Consider the following 25225-nt stretch of genomic DNA (forward strand, 5'->3'; position numbering starts at 1 on the left):
CTTCTTACGTTGACCCGGTGTGGTTTGGAGTCAGGGAGCCTCCGAATCAAAGCCAGCCATGTTGTTAAGCTTCAGGGTGGGCTTCACACTCCAAAACATTAACCATAATATCAATTAACCATAATGCAGGTGTGCTAGGAACGAGGGACAGCCCATACCCCCTTTCCTTTTGGTAAATGTTTAAAATAAATAGCAGCCAAGCCCCAGGAGTGAAGTCTGAAAAGCACCATGGCTTGGGCCAGGTCTCTAGAGAAGGCGATTCAACGACCTCAGGGCCACCCAGACACATGTCATCCTTAGGCAGAGCCCACGACTGACGCGGCTTGCCCTGGCTTGAGGCTCCAAGCAGTACTAAGCACCTCAGCCTGGACACCATTTTAATTTCTCACAAATTCCATGGTGTCTGTCATTGTTCTTGGGCATTGCGGAGAATTTGGGTGGTGGCTGCGCCCAGTGTGCAACTGCTGCTCTTGGCAGGGTGTACCGATGAAGAATGGGGTCCACTAGAGGTTTCTTTGGCCAAGGCCACCTTTAGACCAGGAGCTGACCCTGGAAGCTGCTACCATATCCCTGGGCACATATGCCCTCCTTTGAACCACACTCGACTGAGAGGTGTGATGTTCTGGTCCGCTTTGGGGATCTGGATGATGCAGGGATCAACTGGACACCCCTAATGTAACGGGAATTAGGGGCCAGAAAAGTCTTGCCAAAAATAGTTTCCTTCTTAGTACCCTTTAGCTGCCCTTGGGCTGTCCTGTTGAACCACAATGCCCATCTCCTTGGCATAGTGATAAACCAGAGTTGCTGGCTTATCATGGTGGCTTGGGAATGAGCTGTGCACATGGCTGGATCTCTTCTGTTCCTACCCTCCCAGGGTTTGAAGGGGAGGAACAAGCTAGGGAGGGTCAGTTAAGCATGGTTTCCTGTGGTGCCCCAATTCAGGATCAGGGCTTCTTTCTTCCCAGTGAGCCAGGATCCAGCAGCCAGCAGCAAACCATGTTTCAGGCTGGCAAGAGATTCTGGTTTCTTGGAAGAGAAACAGGATCCCAGGTGTGGATGCTGTCTCAAGCCAAGTTTTACAATGGCTCCCTCAATTTGCTCTTGTGCTTACACCAGCAAATGAGGGGTTGGGGCGCCTGCACCGAATGATGCTTCAGATGCCCCATAATCCATGATAAACCAGCAATCCTGATTTATTGTATTGTGTGACTTTGATATGACCCATTTTGCGGGGAGGTATCAAGTTTTTTGTTGTTGTTTGTTTGGTTTTTTTATTAAATTTATAGACAGCTTCAAATCATAAAGCCATCACAGTGGTGTACAGGGTAAAAACAGAATAAAACACTGAAACACAAGCTCTGAAAGCAGTAGAGTCAATTCAACAAGCTCTTAAAACAACAAAAGCATTTAATCAAATATAAAATTGATCTTCCATAAATGATCAGGTCATACCACAGGGAAAGCCTTCCTGAACAAAAATGTCTTCAGTAGATGCCTAAACTTCATCATGCTGTGTGCCTGCCTCACTTCACCTAGTAATTGATTCCCAGTTTCTAGTTCAGGCTAAGTGCCCAAGTGCCCATAGATAGATAGACAGATAGACAGACAGACAGACAAGACAGACGTACTGTTTTTGGGGGGCAGGAGGCAGGCAAGTGTGGAAGACTCCCTGGTCCTGAATGGGGTAACTGTGCCCCTGAAGGACCAGATGCGCAGCCTAGGAGTCATTTTGGACTCACAGCTGTCCATGGAGGCGCAGGTCAATTCTCTGTTCAGGACAGCTGTTTACCATCTCCATCTAGTTCGCAGGCTGAGACCCTATCTGCCCGCAGAAAGTCTCACCAGAGTGGTGCATGCTCTAGTTATCTCTCGCTTGGACTACTGCAATGCGCTCTCCGTGGGGCTACCAGAAACCACAACTAATCTTGAATGCAGCAGCTAGACTGGTGACTGGGAGCGGCCGCCGAGACCACATAACACCGGTCTTGAAAGACCTACATTGGCTCCCAGTAGGTTTCCGAGCACAATTCAAAGTGTTGGTGCTGACCTTTAAAGCCCTAAACGGCCTCGGTCCAGTATACCTGAAGGAGCGTCACCACCCACATCATTCTGCCTTGACACTGAGCTCCAGTGCCGAGGGCCTTCTGGCGATTCCCTCGCTGCGAGAAGCCAAGTTACAGGGAACCAGGCAGAGGGCCTTCTCAGTAGTGACACCTACCCTGTGGTATGTCAAAGAGAAAAACAACTACCAGATTTTTAGAAGACATCTGAAGGCAGCTTTATTTAGGGAAGCTTTTAATGTTTGATGGACTATTGTATTTTAATATTTTGTTGGAAGCCGCCCAGAGTGGCTGGGGAAACCCTGCCAGATGGGCAGGATATAAATAATAAATTATTATTAGTATGATAGATAGATAGATGATGGCTAGATATACATACATACATATATGCATGCATGCACACACACACACACACACACACACACACACACACACACACGGCTGCACTGAGGCTGTCAGAAAACATACCACTGAGACTTGGTGCAGAATCCTAAGTCCGAAGATGGGATGGTGTGTAAGGCCTCACTGGTCATCTTGGTGCTACCAGGTCAAAGGTGCAAGGTCAAAGGCCTCTGCCACAAGTAGGATACCACCAGGTGCCATGCCCATCCATATCTTGGCTTAATGTGGATGGTGCCCCCTAGTGCCCCATTTAATTCCCCCTCATCCATGTGGTGGTCTGCTCCAGCTACTGGTGCCCCACATATTTTCCTCCCTAAAGCCTTTGCTCTGAAAATCCAAATTGGAGAGCTACATCAATTGCATAGGGCACTGTTTTCCAAAGTGTAGGTTTCAAAGGCTACACAGCATTTTTAAAAAATATATTTTACTTCATCATACTTATATTTACCTGCAGAAAACAATTCAAAGATAAAATAGTATTATTAAAACTACCCCCAAATTATCTTTTCCCGAGAAGGGGGATGTTGGTAAAACTAAAGGGGTACGTGATTATTGTAAGTTTGGGAAACAATGGCACAGGGACTCTTCAGAATTAGGGGAGAGAAAGCGTGGGACAGCAGCAGTTGGAGGGGAACCCCACACAGACATGGGGGAATTAAAAGAGGCACAAGGGGCTCACCATCCACATTGAGTTATGGATAGCACCCTTGATGCCGGAAGCCAGCCCTACTGGAGGAAACGTATATTTCTCTGGATAATAACCAGGTGTGGCTTTGGGTGACTCTCTAGGACAGGGGAGGAGAACCCCCTTGGTCAGGTGTTGTTCTGGCTCCAGCTACTCTCAGCCCCAGCCTGCATAGCCAGGGAGCTATAAATGAAGGATATCTGTGGGATCCTGAAGGATGGGGGCCTCAGGAGTGAGCTGCCACCCTGGCACACGTGACTTAGCAGATGGTTGCAATTGTTTTAGATGGATTAACTTTAGTTTTATGTTTGAATGTTTCCCTGTTTGTTTTCCAAATACGTCATGACGGAAAACACATAAATGGGGTCCTCTTTTGTCATGTAACAAAGCCAGAGGCTCCCCTCTTAACTGTTCTGGCTTTCCAGGGGCACCAGCTGCAGGAGGGCTTGGGGCTTCCTCTGCTGGTGGGCCTTCTCCGGGGAGCAGCATCAAGCGGCCAAGGAGCCACCATTTTAAGTTTTGTTCCATGCCCCAGTGTCGCTCAAGGGCATTGTGGGAAATTTAAAATGGCAGCTGCCCAAACTTGTCCAACCAGCATTGCAGGGGAGGCCCAGGGCAAGAGGGCCCAGGGCTAGGGGGCTGGGGCTCCAGTAGGTCCCTACCCCACCCCACAAGGAACCTCAAAATTCTGGGTCCCTGGAGTTGGATATTCTTTTGCTAGGGGTACTTGTTCCCTCTTTGACCTTGCAAACGACAGTAAACCAGGTTCAGAGCTGTAGGATTGGCATGAAGTGATTATAGAGGGGGAAAGAGCCACTTCCATGTACAGGGGGTCAGGGTCACATCCGCCACCAGGTGTTTAAAACACTATCATACCACTTTAAATAGTAATGGCTTCTTCCCCCAAAGAATCATGGGAACTGTAGTTTGTTATGAGCGCTGAGAATTGTTAGGAGTCCCCCTTCATTTCCCTCACAGAGCTACAATTCCCAGAGTGGTTTAACAGTCAATCCTTCTTCACAGGGAACTCTGGGAAACGACAACTCCCAGGATTCTTTGCAGGAAGATATTATTCATCCCCCCCCCATTGCATTTATATACTGCCTTCCTGCAAAGCCACCCAATATGGTTTACAATTTTAAAGTACCACAGCAAATGATAAATAACATTTAAAATGGAGAAGGAGGGACAGTCCGACGGGAGCAGGTCCTGATTTTGTCGGGGATGCTCTTCACAATTGATACTAATGATTGGTGTTTAGGGTTTAATTAGGTATTAATAATGATAATAGTAATAATAATTAGAAACAGACAATGTATTTAAAAACGCAAACAACAACACAGCCGATGAAAAGTTCCCAAAGAAGAAGAGCAGGACCAAAAATAATAATAAAAAAGCAAAACACCAGATCAGGTAGGTAGCCAGACCTTCAGAACTATGTATTTATTTTTGCTGGTTTTGAAACACTGCCAGAATGGAAGCCAAATGAATTTCCTGGGGCAGGGAATTTGCGAGCTGTTCCTGGATTGCTGAGGGTGCATGTGTCACTATGTTCTTCCACTCCAGGGATGGGCCATATGACGCAGCAGCCCTTGGGCCCAATTCAAAAAATCCCCTGTAAGCCATGAGTTCAGACATCTGGCGAGATTGATCTGTTCCTCTTCCTGCAGTTTGCTGAACTGGGAGAGGGATGGCAGAAAAAGGGGGCTTCAGCCCTGCCCACTGCTGCCAAGAGGCCCTCAACAGACTGTTTTGGAGGGGATGTGGCTCTCAAGAGAAAAAACATTGTCCATCCCTCCTCTTTACCATCTGGATAGCTCAGGTTGTCATCAAGGGCAGCCCCGTGAATGCTTGTTTTGCAGCAGTCTAACTTGAAGGTTGTGAAGGAAGGAATGATGGTTGCTGGTTTCACAAAGAAACAGTAGCAGCCACCCTCCTCCAAATTTATTTGAATGCATTTGTGCCCCACTCCCCCCACTGCCCCAGAGCTCAATGTGACCTTTGTGGCCAAGTGAGATTTTGAATCCAGGTCTTCCAAGCCCAGCCCATTCTCCACAATGATAGACAGGTGTCAGGATCTGTTAAAAAGCATTTCAGTACAGTGGTACCTCAGGTTACATACGCTTCAGGTTACATACGCTTCAGGTTAAAGACTCTGCTAACCCAGAAATAGTGCTCCAGGTTAAGAGCTTTGCTTCAGGATGAGAACAGAAATCGGGCTCTTGCGGCACGGCAGCAGCAAGAGGCCTCATTAGCTAAAGTGGTGCTTCAGGTTAAGAACAGTTTCAGGTTAAGTACAGACCTCCAGAACGAATTAAGTACTTAACCCGAGGTACCACTGTATTCTAGCCCCAGTGCTGGACCCAGCAGGTGAGGGATGGAGCTCCATGGCAGGTCACCTGTCTGGTATGCAGAAGGGCACACTTATAGAATCATAGAGTTAGAAGGGGGCACAAGGGTCATCTAGTCCAACCCCTGCAATGTAGGACTCCTTTGCCCAATGTGGGGCTTGAACCCACAACCCTGACATTAAGAGACTCGTGCTCTACCAACTGATCTATCCCAGCTGTCAAAACTCCATGGAGTGAAACATAAAATTCACCAACATGGTTGCTATCCTCTCATTACAGAGCTGTGCTACTGATCTTTTAAACACCTCTTTCAGGCATTTTGTTAAGGATTTGCCTCAGACAGGAGAACCCAGATATATTGATGTTGTGGTCTAATGTTGGGTGGTTTTGGCTAATCTGCCTTTTAGAATGATCGTTTGCATTTCTGCCATTGTTTGTGTTTAGTTCTGATTGGTGTTGTTGCTTGTATCATCAGGGTGTAGGTGGGCTACCACATTCTCAAAGGCGGCCATCATGGCCAATGGTCAGGGATGCTGGGACTTGTGGTCCAGCAATAGCCGGAGAGCCACCTTTCCCCTTTGGTGAAACCCAAAGGCAGCATATCAGTGCTTTAGCAAGAAAACCCACTGATCATAGAATTGTAGAATTGGAAGGGGGACCAAAGAGTCATTGAGTCCAACCCCCTGCAGTGCAGGAATCACATGCTCCTTCTTCCCTTGCTGTCTGTTCCTGCCAGCCCAGAGCAGGGACTGGGCCAGTGATCCTCCTGCTACCCCAGCAAGGGAACAGCTCAGCTACCCTGAGGCCTGGCTGGGGAGGGGCCGTAGCTCAGAGGTAGAGCATCTCCTTTGCATGTGGAAGGTCCCACGTTTAATCCCTGCTGGCATCTCTCAAGTAGGACTGGCAGAGAATCATAGAGTTGGAAGGATCATCCTGAGGATAATCTAGTCCAGCGGTTCTCAACCTGTGGGCCCCCAGATGTTGTTGGACTACAACTCCCATCATCCCTAGCTACCAAGGCCAGAACTCAGGGATGATGGGAGTTGTAGTCCAACAACATCTGGGGACCCACAGGTTGAGAACCGCTGAATTCTAGTCCAATCCTCTGCAATGTAGGAATATGCAGCTGTCCCATACGGGGATCAAACCTACAACCTTGGCATTATCAGCACCATGCTCTAACCAACTGCACTATCCACTTGGGCAGGCATAGGCAAACTCGGCCCTCCAGATGTTTTGGGACTACAACTCCCATGATCCCTAGCTAACAGGACCAGTGGTCAGGGATGATGGGAATTGTAGTCCCAAAACATCTGGACGGCCGAGTTTGCCTATGCCTGCACTTGGGGATGAAGAGATCTGCATCTGAAGCCATGTTTCAGCTATCCAAGGTCACTCTAGTATCATAGAATTGTAAGGTACCACAAGGGTCATCTAGTCTAACCCTCTGCAATGCAGGCATTGTTTGCCCAACATGGGGCTCAAACCCACGACCCAACCCTGTTTGAAACGCTGGAGAGCTGCTGCCAGCCAGTGTAGACAATATTGAGCTAGAGGGACCTCATGGTCTAACTCAGCATAAGGCAGCTTTCTATGTTCCTTTGTAACGCTTGCTGAGGCACCTGCCTCCCGCCCTGAGCTCTGACACCAACAATTAAGATGCACAGGCTGAGAGATTCTATGGCAGCCCCTGCCAACCCTGCCTTTTGCTGGAGCCCAGCAGGTCTGGATCCAGAGAATGTCATAGTGCTTGGTTCCTCCTCCCAGGTAGGGAGAGGCAGCCTCTGCCTGCCAAGGAAGCACAGTGTGTCCATTGCTCCTTTGACAGAGGTGGAGCATCGCCAGGGGGGTCCTATGAGGAACCACTGACATCCCATGGCATTAGGTCTCCAGGGGGGCATTAACTTCCACTCCCTGTCAAATAAAGTTGCTTCCCTCTGGCCCCAGTAAAGTGCTTCTTCTTGGAGAAACTTTCATCAGTCTCAGGGTCTGGACAATAGCTTGACCTATGCAGGTTGGATTGCTGCAGTTTTCTCTGTTTGGGGCTACGGTTGAGGAGGGTGCAGCTGGTGTGGAACACAACAGCTAGGTTGATTTGGGGGGCAAATTGTCACTTGCATACAACACCCTGCTTGTGAGATTTGCACTGGCTGCCAAACTGCTGCAGGGCCAAGTTCAAGGGGTTGGTAGTAATATATAAGGTTCAATACAGCTTAGGACCAGGTTACTGGAAGTTCCACCTTACCCCTTATACACGCAGTGAGTCATTGCCTTCTGCTGGAGAGCTTCTCCTTCAAATCCCCAGAATATCAGAAGCCCATTCCCCAGTGACTTGGAGCAGGGCTTTTAGTGTGGCTGCCCCTTTTCTGGGTAAGAGCATCCCTGCTGAGATACGACAGGCGCCCACGACCTGCACTTTCCAGAAACAATTGAAAATGTTCTTGTTCCAGCAAGCTTTCACAGCTGGTTGGGGAGGGTCTCTGCCACGGGTTTCTACTTTGCAGTGTTTACCTGCTGTTATTTTCTGTGTTTTTAACCTATTTTGTACATTGCTTTGAGAATGTGTGGCAGGTGATTAAATAATAAATAAAGAAATACTTGCATTCTCCATCCCTTTCTAGAGATGTGAAGGCCCTGAATATTTTTTTTGGGGGGGGGATGTTTTGCTCCATCCTCCTCGCCAAAAAGCATTTTGTTTGCTTTTTCCTGAAAAACTGGGGGGGGGGGGGGATGGATGGATGATGAAATATTTTCTTTTAGAATGATGAACAAAACCTTTAAGATGAGGTGTTCATATATTTAGTTCCCCCAAAATGATTTCTAAAACTGTTTTAACGGGAAGACTTTCACGTAAGACTGTGTACAGTATCAGCTCGTTACAATTCATGTGCACTGAGGTCATGTAAGCCTGTAGCTGAGAATTCAGCTCCCAAATGCAAGATGCATTTCTGCCTCTTGACCGTTGTCGCAAGGGGAGGAAGAAGGACCCGGTGCCTTCTCTGGTTTTGGCCTTCCTCTTGTAAACATGGTTGGTGGATCTCTTTCTGCCCTCTTGACTAGGCCTCAAATGTCTGAGGGTGGCAGAAAGGCACAGAGCAACACAATTGTGTTGCCATCCAATTCACGCTGTTGCAGATTCTGTTGGGCCCAAGATTCACAGGCAAGGGTTGTCCGTGATGATAGCACCGACCCGATAACAAAACAAGCAGCACACTTTGGGCTTGATGTTGGACAGATACATTCCAGTGTTGCAGAGAGCAGAATATCTTCAGGCTGAGGAGGGCAGCCTGGGATTCTGCCAAACATATCCCTCTTGCAGCATAAGGGCAAAGCCTTTCCACAACAACACAGCCTCTATCTCCTTTTGCTTCTTACCTACTTCAGATTCCTCCATCTTCTGCGTCATGTTGAAAGAAACTGGTCCAAGTTTGGAAATATAACAAGTCAAGTAAATTATAATTTACTCGCCCTGCACCCTAATGTTCCAGAGCTGGTTACAACTATTAAAACACAACGATGAAAAAGTTGAAAACAAACGTACAATCGCAGGAATAAATAAGCCGGCATGCGAAAGGATAGAAGCTTGTTTCAGTCTGGGCAAACCTTCAGTTTTGAGAAGTCCATTGAGAATGTGATGGTGACAAATATGAAGAAACTGAAATAGAGAGTGAGTGATAGCTAAGAGAAAGAGACTGAATAAATTTCCTGTAGAGTTCACAGAATTTTGTTCCCTCTCCTCTCTTTTTTCCAGCTCTATTTATTTATTTACTTATTTGTTAACTTTCCATACTGCCCTTCATCCGAGAATCACAATATAATAACATACAAAAATACATGTCATAGTACCAAACAAAACAATAGCCCCCAGTTTAAAACGCCATAAATTGTGGAAAAACGAGAGTGCTTTATGTCTACTTGACACAGTGGAGGACTGAAGGAGACAATCATTGTCAGAATATTCAATACTTTGTTTTACTAGAATGTGAGAATGTGGACAGATTCTGCTTTTACTGTTTTTTGCTGGCTCCTCATAAACTGTCAAAACCAAAGAGATGCCAAAGAAGTTCCTTTATGGTACAGCAGCTTGTTGCTCCATTTACAACAAAAACTTACAAATTCAGTTTGTAATTATTGTCTGTAGAAACTGTACAGGACTTTGGATAAACCAGACACGATACTTCTGTGGTAAACCAAGTTATGCACAATGCGGTTTATGTGAATTTAGTGACTGTTGATAATTTAGAGAGTGCTAGAAAATGGTACTGATTATTATTATGTATTATTTTTTAATCCCCCAAATCCCAGTTCCCCCCTGAAAACGCCTGGTGGGGAAACAACAGTCCTTCCCCCCCACCCCATGGCTTCAAACATTTGGGAGATTTTAAGTCTCTATCCCTTTGGTTACATATACTATAAATAAATATAATAACTATTGTAGCTTCTTGTTTGTAGAAGGGGGGAGGGTGAAGCCAGCTTGCAGCACCAGATGCCACTACAGCTTACCTGAGTGGGGCAGGGCGGTGGCACATTTGGGGTGGTATCGGGGGCCTGGCAGAGCCAATCTGGTGCCCCTGCCTCACTGCCTCAGCTTCACCCAGGTAAGCTGGTAGTGCCAGTGTTGAGAGGGCAGCTCTGTGGCTCCACTACACAGGCCGCTCTGAGATTGTCATCGACCACCCTAATCTCTGCCAAGCAGTGTGCCAAGATTCCAGGGGTTTGTGTTCCTTTAGGGTTGCCAGCTGGCCTGTGTAATACAAGATTGCCCCGTATTTCAATATAAAACGCTATGTCCTATATTGATAACAGTTTTGTCCTCTTATTTCAGATCTTTCTCTCTTTCTCTTTCTCTGCCAAGTTAGGGATCCTCTCCAAATGCATGTGTGTGAAAGGGCATGCATTTAAGTTCTGGGTAGCCAAGCACAGACAGATTTGCAAATTCTTGTGTATGTCTGCATGCACATGCATGTGTGACAAATTCCAGAGGGGCAATCTTGTCAGGCTGCAGTAGATTGTAATGGATTGCTTTGAAGTCACTTCAACACCAGATTGCATGCGTGTGTGTGTGTGTGAAAGTGAAATTGTCCACCAACCGCCCAGCCCCATCCTGTATTTTGCCAGAGCCAAGTTGGCAACCCTAGGCACAGTGGAGTCTGTGGTTTATTTACACATATTTACACCTAAGTTTTGGTGGAGGGATTGCAGAATATTACACCCCAGGAGAGTCTCTTGTTGCCCTCCTGATAGCTTCAGCAAACTTGGGTCCAGAGCAGAAGCCAGGCATGCTCCCCGGTCTCTGTGTGCAGCCTCTCCCAGCCAGCCCAGCCTCTCCCTGCCCCCATTTTCAAACCTCTCTTTAAAAACACCACAGATTTCCTTCAGTTTACATCACCACCCACTGGCCACTTGGAACTTCCTGCTCCCAGCTTACACTAAAATCCTATGCCTGGTCTTTGTCTCTGTTCACCATCCCCTCATGGGAGGAAGGGCTCACACTCCTCTGTTGCCTGGCACAGGGTAACTGCTTGTGTCGGTTGACCATTCCCTTCCTTTGAACTACATTATGGTTCTTCTTCCTAGGAAACTGATTCAGCCTGCAGTTTTACACTGCTGAGCTGTCTCACACCCAGGTAAAGACTTTCAAGCATTTAGTAATTTCCTACATTCACTAACTCTATAAATTACCGTATTTTTCGCCCCATAGGGTGCACTGGCCCATAGGGCGCACCTAGTTTTTTTGGGGGGGGAATAAAGGGGGGGAAATTATTTTTTTTCCCCCAGGCACGGGGCTGGGGCGGGGGAAGCCCGAGCTTCCCCTGACCCCAGCCCCCAGAACAGGCAGCTCTCCGCAAGCCGTGGGAGCCCAGCGCGAAGTCGCACCGGGCTCCCACGGCTTGCGGAGAGCTGCGCGAAGCCCGGGGCGTGCTCCGCTTTGCGCCCCGGGTTTCGGGATGCAGGCTGCTATCCGCAAGCCTAGGGAGCCCGGCGGGAACTCCCGCGGGCTCCCCAGGCTTGCGGATAGCTTCCTGAAGCCTGGAGAGCGAGAGGGGTCGGTGCACATCGACCCCTCTCGCTCTCCAGGCTTCAGCGAAAGCCTACATTCACCCCATAGGACGCACACACATTTCCCCCTCATTTTTGGAGGGGGAAAAGTGCGTCCTATAGGATGAAAAATATGGTATTGGGCGGCTGGTGGGAGGAGTCTGGTACCCAATACTTTGAGGGATGTCTGCACGCATCCCAGCTCATAACACTATTTATAGCTGGCATTCCATTTGAGCCAGCATTTTCTATAGCCACAGTTAGCACAAACTGGTTTGCAACCCCAGTCCTAAATGGGTTTGCATAGGGTGAGTTGGGCAAACCATAGTCAGGATGACTTAACAATAACCAGAATTACCTCTGAAATGGAGGGCAGGGCAGGGAAGCAAGGTCTCAGGCGGCTCCCCCAGTAGAGCCAGTTTGACCTCTGGGCTCACATAAGCATATTGATTGTGTTTATTTGTATGGCCCCTTTCCAGGGTGCGTGTGCTGTGCCCAAAGCGACTTGCGGCAAGCATTCATATTATCAAAATACAAAGTGTGTGTGTGAGTGGTGGTGGTGGTGGTGGGGAGAAGTCACAGAATCATAGAACTGTAGAGTTGGAAGGGACCCTCAAGGATCATCTAGTCCAGCCCCCTGCAATGCAAGAATCACAGCAAAATAAATCCCTGACAACCTCCTTTGAAAAGCCTCCACTACCTCCTAAGGTAGCCCATTGCACCACTGAGCGGTTCTTACCACCAGGAAGTTCTTAACTGCTGCCGAAATAATAGAATAAAGAGTTGGGTGTGACCTTGGAGGTCATTTGGTTCAGCTGCTTGGTCAATGTGCAGGATGTCAGCACAGCATTCCTGACAGGTGGCTGCTGCTTCTTAAATGCTGTTCCTGCTCCTACTACTAAGCCATTTGAAACATTTGGAGGGGGTGGGGAGTGAGTGTGTGTTGACCTGCAACCATCTTATCCCAGAAGTCTTATTTTGGAACGGATCGTTCTTCTGTTGCACTCTGGGAGGTTCAGCCGGTCATTGGTGTCCAGGCACGTGTGGGGCTGATGCGCTGTGCCTGGGGTGGGTCGGGGGGCTTCTGGCCTATCTTCCCTAATGCTGTGGTTCTGCTTCTCCAGTAGGGTCCCTACTGTACTCGGAAGGGGGGGCTGGGAGAGGAGCCAGTGAGGTGCACCAGACATCAAAAGGTCAGTGTAAACCCTCCCTTTCCTCCTTTCCCCAATCCCAAAGCCTCTGTGTGCCTGCAGCTGAATTAGGAGTGCAAATTAGGTTAAATGGCTCCTCTTTGCTTGGCTTACCTTATTTACGTTGCCATAGAGTATGCAGGCTTTTGGCATCCTCATAAGTGGAAGTGACTGGGAAACAGTGGCACTTCTTGTTCCCTTAAGGCCAATATTGCTAATTGCGGCTTTGCTTCCTAGTAACATGGGCTTGCCAATCAGCAGGTCGGCGGTTCGAATCCCCGTGATGGGGTGAGCTCCAGTTGCTCAGTCCCTGCTCCTGCCAACCTAGCAGTTCGAAAGCACGTCAGAGTGCAAGTAGATAAATAGGTACCGCTCTGGTGGGAAGGTAAACGGCGTTTCCGTGCGCTGCTCTGGTTTGCCAGAAGCGCCTTAGTCATGCTGGCCACATGACCCGGAAGCTGTACGCCGGCTCCCTCAGCCAATAAAGCGAGATGAGTGCCACAACCCCAGAGTCGTCTGCAACTGGACCTAATGGTCAGGGGTCCCTTTATCTTTACCTTAACATGACTGAAGAGTCTGGTGAAATCCAGAAGCTTGCTTTTGCCCACAGCCACTTAAGTTGCCCCACATTCAGCAGCTCTATTGCTGCCTGCCCTTTGGCACCTAGGCATCCACCACTGTCTGCTAAAGCCTTTGCCAATGTGCTGCCCCTCCAGATGTTTTGGACTACCACCCCCATCAGCGACCCATAACATCTGGAGGGGCACCAGGTGAGAGAAAGCTGCAGTGTTGGAGCCACTGTATGTGCTTCATGATGATCAGGACTTTCGATTTCCACATTGCTTGTTTGACACCACCCAAGTCCCACAGCCCAAGTCGCCCATGAAATGACATTGTGGTGCTGATCCCTTTTAGCTGGAACTGCGAAATGGTGGGTGGCAATCAGAATGAAAGTAAATCCCACTGTGTGCATTGGAGCCTATTCCAAGGAAATTGCACCCAGGACTGCAGCCTTAAGCTTCGGCACTCTTTCCTACAAAAGTCTGGGAGGAGAGAATTTCAAGCACTGAAAAATTTGCTATAGGTCCCTATTATTAATATTATTATTATTATTAAAACTGATGTAGATTGATGCAATTCTTTAAAATTTGCCACTGCTAATGTGGCTGGAGAAGGGCCCACCGCTTGAGGGAACTCCTGGGGTTTGCAGAAGTTTTACAAAAAACACTTAGTGTGCATTATAACTTAAAATAAAATAAAAAAGCCCATTGACCCCTGAGCATGCTCAGTGGTCATGGCATGCTAACTTAGGGTCCATACGTGCTGAGTGATAATGTGCATTCAGTGCTGGAGGCAGGTGCTGTACATGCAATGCCATCCCCATGACTTCCCTGTCCCATGCTGTGTGTGACTCTAAGGCACATTCTGCAAGAGTGGTTATAATCTGCTTTGTTCCATGTATGCCCTTCCTAAAAGCTTGCTGCCTACATGTGTATGCAGAGAGAGAGAGAAATAGTGCTTCCGCAGGTCACCTCCGATTGGGGCAGACCTACTGGCCTCGCATGGCTGTGCCACTCCCCCTTGCCATGTTTCTAGATGGGCTAAAGGTGGAAGCAGTTCTTCTGTATACCCTTGTTTATTGGTGTGTTAACACACCAATTTCTAGTCCCTCTCTTCTGAAAAACTAGATATATCGATAGATAGAAAGACAGATACATTAGATAGTGTGTGTGTGTAAATATGGTCTGTGGAACCACTATGTAAGGGGAGGGGGGGAAAGAGCACTGTTACACACTAATTTGAATAATGCCCACCTGTGTGTATGGATCACTTGGATATAGCTGCTTCTTTAGGTGATGTTATTGGGTGAAGGTGTGTACAATTGCAAACTGCTATCTGCAAAAGTGCCCTGCGAGGAAAGGACCCTTGTGTGCTTCAAAAGCCTTAATCCGTGTCTCTCTCTCTCTCTGTGTGTGTGTGTCATGGGATGTCCAGGAAGGGGGAGCAGTTCACTGGAGTGGTGAACATTTTGTCTTTTCGCTGTTGGGTTGCTTGATTTCGAAACATTCGCAGGAGCATGAAATTTTGGCTCATGTGTTTCCCCTCTGTGGCACAGAATAGCGTTTCCCGTTTTTGTGTGATGCGGACACCAAACACCGTGGACAACTTTCTCCCTCCCCCTTGCAGCAGAACCACAACCCTGCAGAAAAGTGACAGTCTCTGTTTGTGTATGGTGCATCTTTTTGCTGGGGCCTCCTCTGGGTGCAGATGGCTACATGCCTCTAGTGGAACTGTAGACAGCTGAGTGTGCCAGGGGAGAGGAGTGGAGGGCTTGTGGTGGGTGTTAACAAGGTTTGCAGTTGCCAGCAAGCCTGCTGTTCTCACGTGCAGTCCTGGCACCCCTTTTGGGGAGGATCTTTTGATGTTGAGACCTGGGTGCACTTTATCGTTTGGCACCCCAAGGGTTAACAAGGCCCTCGGAGATAGACCCAGAATCAATTTTGTTGTAGCAAAAAAAAAGGGAATCAGCATATTTACCAAAGGCGTTAAACGAAATCAATAACCAGCGTGCTAACGATAGGCTGTGTTTGAAAGAGCTGTATTGGGTTTTTGAGCTAAATATATTCTCGAAAGTCTATCTGGGAACACAGAGGAAAACCAGCATATGCAGTGAGACTGGTTCAAGGGAAGAAGAGGAAGAGGGGTTGGTTGGTATTGGTTTGGCTGAAGAGACAAAGGGGGTGTCAGAGGGAAACTGGATACCAACGAGGGTCACATGTGTCAGACAAAGAAGGGGAGGACGGAGTGTGGGGTGGGTTTTAATAGGTAGGGGAGTATATATTAATTGCATTTTATCCCTCCAGGCCCCAATGTGTGTGAGCTGTACAGAGTTTTAAAAGTCCCTTAGCAACAAAATTGAAGCGTGTAGGAATAGGCCATGAAGCCTTCTTTTAATTAAGTCCAGCTATGAATTAAGCTGGCTTCCCCCGTTCTTATTCTGCTTAACGAAGAAATCGGACAACAGACTGGAAATATGATTTAACCTACTCAATAGTCTTGCATTGGTTTCCAGCTCCAGCAGTAGTAAAAACCGTGCAGGTAAAATGCTTCCAGTTTAGCAAGCACAGGGCACATCTGCTCTCATGACTGGTCAAGAAGAGGGAGGAGGCCCCATCTCTGAGAAATGCAATTGGAAACTTTCGAAGCATGACTAGAGGATGGGCCGGAGGTCTCTCCAAGAAAGAGACACCTGATCTGGCCTGGGGCGAATGCAGAGGAAGGACTGACATTTTCAGTGATCATATCTTGGCCGAACCCTTCCAGAAGGAGCCTGGTGCCTTACTTGCTTACTTTAGAAATGCAAATTTGAAGGGAGTTTGGGCAGAGACAGCAGACCATGGCTTTTCCAGGAAGTGTTGCAACTCAGCTTCCTTGAGCATGCTTGCCTGTGACCTCTAGGTGCCTGTGGTGTGCTTCTTAACCTGGATATTTGGTGGTTTTCCCCAGCCACTCTGGGCGGCTTCCAACAAAATATTAAAATACAGTGGTCTGTTAGATGTCGTTAGATATATGTAACCAGGCAAAGGTAGGCTCCTGCCCTATGATTGTCTCCGGTCATCAGGTTTGTCCATGTAGGTGTCTTGGGGCTCTGAGCCTGGCACTTTGCGGGTGTCCATCCCCTTTGCCTCTCCTTCAGAACTGGGGGTGGTGGCGCAAGTCTTGGGCTCAGTGTCCACCTCTCTGTTATGTGTTTGCACGCTCGGGTTGCTGCTTGTACGTTGCAAGAATAACAGGGCATGCTCATTCGTATGCATAGGTGCAAATTTTGTTGTGATTTAAATGGAATTCCAGTGCATCTCACCCTAGTAGGAGGACCGTGATTGTGGGATGCTGATCATGCTAAGCCTTTCATAGTGTCCACATGATGACGTCATTGGCTTCCCCCCATTTAGTCCAGATGTGCCCTTTTGAAAAATTCCAGCGTGTGTTTTTTAAAACCACACACACGCCATGTGCCGACCCAGCTGCTGGCAGCCCATTTTCAGCAACCCATTTGAAATATTCAGCCCCTGTCTGGAAGTGCCAGAAGGTGACCTGTGTGTGCCTGCTGTCCATGCACTGCTAACTCTTGAGAAGGCCCTCCTTTAGATTGCACCCCCGTTTCCAATAGAGTCCAGCACCAAAGGATATCCATGCGATTGCCCTTCAAAGAGAGGGCTGTCCTCTCTCTTTACGGCACATGCCTACCTGCGGCCCGCCTCTTTGGCCAAGATATTTTGAGCATGTGTGTGCATCTTGCAGAAGCGGTGTCCGATATTGCGTGGGGGCGTTTGCATCCGTGCTGAACCACCTTGCCTCTCCCCGCATTTTGGAGAGGCTGATGCCCGCCAGCCCCGTCTCTCACTCAGGCACACGCCCCCCAAAAAAACATGCCAGCTGTGTGAAGCGTGAAAACTCCCAGCCTTAATATTTAATTACAAAGTGAGCAATTAATACACTCCGTCCAGGGAGGGTGGGGGAAGACTCCCAGGGATCGTTAACATTAATGATGCATTCAATACAAATAAGATGCCATTAATATAGAAAAGGCTGTGATTGATTTTAATCAGGGTGTTCTGGAGAGGAGACCAAGGAAAGGGCAGCTTTTATGGGAGAGCGGGGAACTGTTGGGCAAGGGCAGAAGACCTCGCCACACTTCCTGGGAAAGGCCAAAGAGCTGCCTGGGGGCATCATCTAGCCAACCCTGGGGTGACTGGTGTTGCCTGTCCACTGAGCCTGATTCTTATCAGGGGATAGGTGGGTTGGTGTCAGCCGGTGCACATCACAGAGATCAGTTTCTTTCTGGGGTTTTTTAGTTCAGGATGAGGCCAATAGATCTTTGTTGGTCACTTTTCCCTCTGTGTTTTTAAAGTCCTTGGGAGGAATTCGGTGCAGCCCTAAGGAGGCCACTCCTTCAGCACAGGGTTTCGCATTTTCCTGACTCTCCGGAATCTGCATGAACCACCTTCATACCTGGAGGAGTTCAGTTCTTAGGCAAGACCTTAGATCAGGGGCAGAGCATCTGCTTTGCATGCAGAGGGTCCCAAGTTCACCCCTTAGCTTCCTTTGGGGTTTTCTTTTAGAGACCCAGGTAGCAGATGGCAGGGAAGACCTTTCTTTGTTACCCTGCAGAGTTTCTGCCCATCAGAGTAGTAGATGGGGTGGGCTGGATGAGACGCCTGAAATTTCTGCAGTCTCCAGCATTCAGAAGCATCACTGCCTCCGGCTATGTAGGAGCAGAGCAGAGCCATGGTGGCTGTTAGCCATTAATAAACTTGTCCTTCTCCAGGAATTGGTCCAGTCCTCTTTTAAAGCCATCACTAACTCTGGCAGGAGTGAGTTCCACGGTTTAACCATGTGCTGCATGAAGAAATGCTTCCTTTTATCTGCCCTGAATCTTCTGAGGGCTTATCAAGCATCACTCTTAACCCGCCTACCTCCAGTTCAGCCCAGTCATGACCTCCCAGTAGCCTCCTTAAAAATCAGCTTGGGGACAGGATGGCTATCACAAACAGCCATGCATTATACTATGTCTTGAACCCGGGACCTTTTGGATGCAAAGCAGGGTTATAAATAGGACTAGCTGCATGAGAAACAGTTTCTATCCAAATGCGATTTTGGTTTTAAACGCAGTGTGAGGTAGGCTCTGTGGAAGTATATTGTATTTAATTATGGGGTACCAGAGTTTTTAGGGGGTTAACCAGGCTGTGATAGCTGGGATAGCAGGCTTGCTGGTTTTTGAATGTCTGATGTAGATTTTTTCAATTTCGTTGTTCTGTATGGGACAATGACAATAAAGATTATCGTATCATATTGTATCGTATCGTATCCCACCACTGAGAAGTAGCCTCTCCCTAGTTTTGTTTTAGAAGACGCAGGCCTTTCCCCCTTGATTGCATGGAGTTGCCCCACTTGTAAATCCCAGGGATTTGGCAGGAGATCCTGGGGCTTGAACCTGGGGCCTTCTGCATGCAGAGGGGGTGCTCTACCACTTAGCTATGGCCCTTCTCTGAGCCAGGAGGGGGCATGTGCCCTTTCTGCTGGCAGGTGGTCCAGTTAAGAATGCAGGAGACTGCAGGCCAAAGTGTTCTGTACTCCAGCACAGCAGGAATCAGCTGTGCTAAAGAGGATACCTGGCAAGATGAGCCCTGCTGTGTGATTGGGCACATTTGAATAGAATCACAGGAATCATGTAGCCCAACCCTCTGCAATCCAAGAAACATGCCCAATGTGGGGTTCGAACCCACAACCATGAGATTAAGAGCCTCATGCTCTGCCAACTGAGCTATCCCAGCATGCATTTGTGTGCTTTGCTGCAGAGGACATGTGTGGTGGTGGGGGGACCGAAGCCCTTCTTTGACTGCAGCACTCAGGCGCACTCTGAAATTGCCAGGCACTGTGCATAACTGTGCTTGTGTTTGAGCACTTGTCTTAGCAGCCCTGAGGACTAGCATCTTTATTTTCTTTTAATGGGCACTGTCATTCTCAGGCTGCCAAATCCTTTTCCCGAATGTGCTCTGGGCTGCTTGTGGCTGTGGATGCCTGGCCTGTGGACTCAGGTGGGAGAGGACTCCAGAGCTGTATGATAGTCCTACTTTCTCTTCCTTGGTACCCAAGGAAGAATTTGGGCAATGTCTGTGATGTAAACTCAAGGTGCCATTTGTGATGCTTATTTGCCTGGAAGGGTGTGTGTGTGAGGGGGGGAAGGAGGACAGCAGGTGTGTTGGGGATTCCCAGTTTACTGGCAGGGCCCGAATCCTCTGCAGTGCCTTGGTGAGCACCCCTTCCGAGGAGAACAAGCAGACTATAAAGAGCCTGGCTGAGCCTCTTATTCAGCATCTACCTGTTTGCCTTTCATCCCTTGCAGCAGCAGCAGTAGCCCCTCCCCATCCATCCCCCTCCTCCATTGCAGCAAGAGGACATAAACATCCCTGGATCAGGCTGCTGGCTTGGTTGCTATGCCGACCGTGCACTGGGATGTTGGCGTGCTGCGTCCCAAGGGAAGGGGAATAGGATTAATTGTCCCGAAGTCTTGAGTTGATGAGCTAATGACTGAAGCTGGCTGTGCGCTGGAGGGGCGGCTTCAGAGTCGGCGCTGTGGCCTGCCGCCGCCAACACAGGACGCTTTTGGCTCAGTCACGGCCTCATTCTGCGGGGGCGAAGGACGGGCCCCTCCCATGCTGGCAGTTGTGAACGCTCATGGCACAGAGGAGAGGGGGCGTTCCTGCAAGTGAGCGATGGGTGCAGATGTTGAGCTGATCCAGTTGCCTGTTAGAGGCCTGCTCACTGCTTGGGTGGGCTCTGGAGCTCTGAAGGGGGGCCATGGATGTGACTCTGAGTGTGCAAGGAGGCTTGTCGGTGTGAGAGCTGGTGCAAGGGATGGGTTCGCATTCTGTATTCATTACACCTTATTCATTACACCTTTAAAAAATAAATAATTCCATATTTGCTTTTCCCCCCCTTCCCCACCATAATGGGAACTACAGGTGATGTCACTCTGAGCTGCTTAAGAAAGGTTGAAGTAAAGATTCTTGTTTTCAAAAAACAACCCTGCACGGCATACCTCATAAGCTTCATGGCTGCACAGCAGTGCTAACTGAGCTCTCCCTGGCCTCATCTGCACTCTGCATTTGCAGCCATATCATAGCACTTCATAAGCAGACATGACTTCCCTCAAAGGACCTTGGGAAGTGTAGTTTGTGAGGTTGCTGAGAGCTGTTAGTTCTGAGGCTCCCTATTCTCCTCCCAGAGCTGCAATTCTCAGAGTAGTCAACCTCTGTTCTCAGGGAACTCTTGGAATTGTAGGTATTGGAGGGGAATAGGGGGTCTCTTAACAGCTCTCAGCACCCTGAACCAACTCTGCTTCCCAGCCTTCATTTGGGGAAGCTCAAAGTGGGATGATACTGCTGCAAATGCTGAGTGCAGATGTGGCCCAGGTCCATTACTCTTGAGTGCTACACCATCCCCAATAGCCAAGCAGCTATTCTGCAAGCCAAGCAGCTGTTCTGCTCTCCAGCTCTCCTTGGTCCTTAACCACCTCCTCCCTACACCTTTCTGAGTCTTTTTAAAAAGCAGCTGGCTCTCCGGGGGGGGGGGGGCTCCTCCCCGCTTAGCTCAGCTCAGACCCTCTGGTAGACCCAGCAACGGCTGTGGGCAGGATTCCTGCATTGCAAAGGGGTTGGACTAGGTGTTCCTTGGGGTTCCTTCCAACCCTATAATTCTATGATTTCTATGCCTAGAGACCCGCTTGCAGCCCAGGAGGGGAGAAGCCTTTTCTTCAGAGAGAGATGTGGCTCTGTTCCGTTCCCCGACTTGGACAAAACCGGCTCCTGTTGGTTGACAGAGATTTGGGGGGCGGGGTAGCTGGGATGTTTTCAAAGGGCTATTTTTTTTTTTTTTATAATATTTTTTTATTACGTTTCTTTCCAAATTTTATACATTACAAACAAAGAGTTTACAAGAAACCATTTTTTTTTTTTTTAACAAAAATCCCAAATTGGACTTCCCCACCCCTTCCGATTCTGCGTTCTTTGTATTAACAATGTCAGCAATTTGTTACCTTATGTCATACCTTATTGTAACTTTTACATGTTATGTATCTATATTCAATGTATTATGTCAGAATTTTTATACCTTTAAAATAAACGTAACATGTTCAATTTCATATTATCTCCTTTTCTCTTTTATCACTTAGTTTACTATTTACTTAATCATAATTGCTAAAGCGTATCATTTTCAAATCATGCACCGTCTTAAAATTCATACAGTTTGTAATACTTTTGCAAGTAGTCTTTAAACTTTTTCCAGTCCACCTCAATTGTTTCTACATCCAAATCTCGGATTCTGCCGGTCAGTTCAGCTATCTCCATGTAGTCCATCAACTGCGTCTGCCATTCCTCCAGCGTGGGTAAATCTTGTGTCTTCCAGTTCTTTGCGATGAGTATTCTTGCTGCTGTACTAGCATACATAAACAAAGTTCTGTCCTTCTTTAACACTTTCTGGTCTACCATGCCCAACAGGAAGGCCTCTGGTTTCTTGGGAAAGGTATACCTAAATACCTTTTTCAACTCATTGTAAATCATTTCCCAGAAAGCCTTAACCTTTGGGCATGTCCACCAGAGGTGAAAGAAAGTCCCCTCTGCTTCCTTACACTTCCAACATTTATTGTCAGACAGGTGATGTATCTTAGCTAACTTGACTGGGGTCATGTACCACCGGTATATCATTTTCATAATGTTTTCCTTCAAGGCCGTACTGGCCGTGAATTTCATTCCGGTGTTCCATAACCTTTCCCAGTCTTCAAACATAATGTTGTGTCCAACATCCTGTGCCCATTTAATCATAGCAGATTTAACTGTCTCATCCTGTAAATTCCACATAAGCAGCAAGTTATACATTCTAGATAACAGCTTTGTCTTTGGTTCTAACAATTCTGTCTCTAGTTTCGACTTTTCCACCTGGAAACCAACTTTTTTGTCCATTTTGAAAACCTCTTGAATTTGAGCATAATGTAGCCAGTCTCGCACCTTATTTTTTAGTTTGTCCTGGCTCTGCAACTTCCAATTGTCTCCAATTTTTTCAGTCAATTCCCAATATTTCGGCCAATAGGCCTCCATATTGGGTCTTTTTCGGGCCTTGGCCTCCACTGGTGATAGCCACCTCGGAGTTTTACTCTCTAGTAAGTCTTTATATTTCATCCAGACTGCAAAAATTGCTTTTCTGACAATGTGGCTTTTAAACAATTTATGTGCTTTAACCTTGTCGTACCATAGGTATGCGTGCCATCCAAAAGCATTATTAAAACCTTCCAGATCTAGGACATCGGTGTTTTCCAACAAAAACCAATCTTTCAGCCAGCAGAAGGCTGCAGCTTCATAATACAACCTCAAGTCCGGCAGGGCAAACCCCCCTCTTTCTTTCGAATCTGTTAATATTTTAAACTTTATTCGGGGCTTTTTGCCCTGCCAGATAAATCTAGATATATCCTTCTGCCATTTTCCAAAGCAATCCACTCTGTCCACGATCTGTAAGGTTTGAAACAAAAATAACATTTTCGGCAACACATTCATTTTTATAGCTGCAATTCTTCCCAACAAGGAAAGTTTCAATCTTGACCAAATTTCTAAATCCTTTTTAACTTCCAACCAACATTTCTCATAATTATCCTTAAATAAATTCAAATTCTTGGAGGACAAATAGATCCCAAGGTATTTCACTTTTTTAACCACATTCAGTTCTGTTTCTCTCTGAAACCCCTCTGTTTCTGTAATTGTTAAATTTTTGGTCAGAACCTTAGTTTTTTGTTTATTCAACCTAAATCCCGCCACCCGACCAAATTCAGATATAAGTTCGAGAACTCTTTTTGTACTGGATTCTGGCTCCTGCAGTGTCAAAACTAGGTCATCTGCAAAAGCTTTCATCAAAGGGCTATTTTTGAAAGGCAGCTTTTAAGAGGAAAGCCGGCTTTTCGAAAATGGATGAGGCTGGCTGGGAGCCTTTCACGGGAAGGGAACCAGCTCAGGAGGAAAGCAGCCCCTGGGCTGCCCCTGAGCTGAGTTGGGCCTGGGATCCCAAGTGGGGGCGGAATGGGGAGTGAGACTGTGAGCAGGAGTAAAGGAGGCTGCTCCAGAAAGTGCAGGGAGGCAGGCCAGAGCATGAATAGCCTTTGCCCTTTCCCCCAGGGTGCCCTTCCTGGCTTTGGCAATCTTCCCCCCATCTCTTCCTCTCTGTTCCACCCTCATCACTGCCAAGCGTCCAGGGTGGCAATGCAGACTGACTGTTGAGGGACAGGGGTGGAGTGACTGAAGTCTTGAACAGGAAGCTACCCACATGGCAGTGTTTTCTTGCTGGTCCCATTTGCTCTGAATTGCAGGAAATTTGCAAACAGTCTTCAAGGGAAGCACCACTTACAGCAGTAGTCTAATCTAGAGGTTCCCAGAGCAAGGATCACTGTGGTCAGGAGTGGCTGGCATAACTATACCAGCCTGAAGCTGCAGGAAGCTGCTTGGGCTCCCTCCCCACTGAACATTCTCAAACTGCAGAGACTTGATTCCTGGGGGAGATGCAACCCCACCCGGAGCAGGCAAACACCCACATTCCAGATCAGCCAAGTCACCCACCAGCCCCCCCTGCCTTGTTAGGATGCAGCAGGGAGTTGTGCTGCAACACCCCCACCTCGAGTTCCCACTCAGCAGCCGCAATGGGACACAATGACAGAAGTGGGTGGCTTCATGGAACCTGACATGCTGTGATTGACATGGGGGTGTGTGGGAATGATAGGGTTGGCAAGGAAGCCTGAGAAACAGTGGGCGAAGTGCCGGGGGTGGCAGAGGAGCAGGGGGCCTCCCTTCACTTGTCTGAGGAACACCCATGTTTGCTACACCCCATCCCATAACCCAAACAACTTAATTGTGGGCGACCAGAGGGAGGAGGAGAGAGTGTTGCACTTGTTTGATGCAAAGAGCCCTGCCTGCATGTGAGCCAGTCTTTCTGCAAATCCAAAATGGTTCTGAATACAGTAGTCACTTAAAGAAAAAAAAGCAAAGCAAAACTCACCAGCACTTATGATTGAAGTGGCAAGCTTCCAGGCATCATAGGATGCATCTTTATTCCACCTAAGGCTTCAAGTGGTGTGTACTGTGAATTTCAAGAGCTGCTAGATAGAGTCTCTTGGGCCCCTTTCACAAGGAATATTTACATGTTGGACAGGGAAGATGGATAAATAAGTCTTATATACCCGCTGGAATATGGTGGGATGAAGAATATGAATTCTTGTTTACGGAAAAGCATGAACTACTAGTGCAATTTCATATCTGAGTTCTTTTCTTTTAAAATAAATAAAACTAAAAAGCAGATGTAGATCAGCCTTCCCCAAAGTGGTGCCTGCCTGATGTTTTGGACTACAGCTCCCATCTTGACTCTGCCAAATTCTGATAATGTGGGGAGTTTGGGGGCTAGAACAACTCCGTCAGCTTGAGCCAAAAAGGACTCTGAGGGGGGCTCTCAGCTCTACAACATGCAAGGCATTAGAAGAACTGCCAAGCATATGCAGAATATAGCCCTCATCCTGAGAGCCTGCCTGCTGCTGCTGGATCAGTCCCACGGATCTAGTCTAGCATCTTGTTCTCTCAGTTGCTGGCCTGATGCCCCAATAGGAAGCCTACAAGCAGCACCTAAACACAAGAGCCCTTTCTCCTCCTGTGGTTTCCAGATACTGGGATTCAGAAGCATTGCTGGAGGCAGAGCATAAGCCATCATGGCTGGTAGCCACTGATAGCCCTCCCCTCTATGAATCGGTCCAATCATCTTTAAAAGCCATCTGCGTTGGTGGCCATTGCTGCTTCCTGTGGGAGTGAGTTCCATAGTTGAACTATGTGCTGCCTGAAGAAGTACTTTCTTTTATCTGCCTTGACTCATTCAGCTTCATAGGGTGTCCATGTGTTCTAGTGTTACAAGAGA

The 25225-nt window shown here is 47.8% G+C and overlaps 1 protein-coding gene across 29 annotated transcripts in view; it reads left to right on the forward strand.

The window, feature by feature from the left end:
- Positions 1 to 25225, forward strand: part of NRXN2 (neurexin 2) — a 341743-nt gene that overhangs the window by 108692 nt on the left and 207826 nt on the right. For 16 of the 29 annotated variants that reach the window (XM_053369667.1, XM_053369668.1, XM_053369669.1 and 13 more), the window contains one exon: positions 12662 to 12730. The exons of 10 other annotated variants lie outside the window; for them this stretch is intronic. In XM_053369667.1, the coding sequence (XP_053225642.1) occupies positions 12662 to 12730 (69 nt within the window). The remainder of the gene's footprint in view (positions 1 to 12661; positions 12731 to 25225) is intronic. 3 more of the 29 variants (XM_053369670.1, XM_053369651.1, XM_053369657.1) reach the window with 1 other exon arrangement.

Source organism: Podarcis raffonei, chromosome 16 (genome assembly GCF_027172205.1).
Source record: "Podarcis raffonei isolate rPodRaf1 chromosome 16, rPodRaf1.pri, whole genome shotgun sequence".
In the NCBI taxonomy this organism is placed as follows: domain Eukaryota; kingdom Metazoa; phylum Chordata; class Lepidosauria; order Squamata; family Lacertidae; genus Podarcis; species Podarcis raffonei.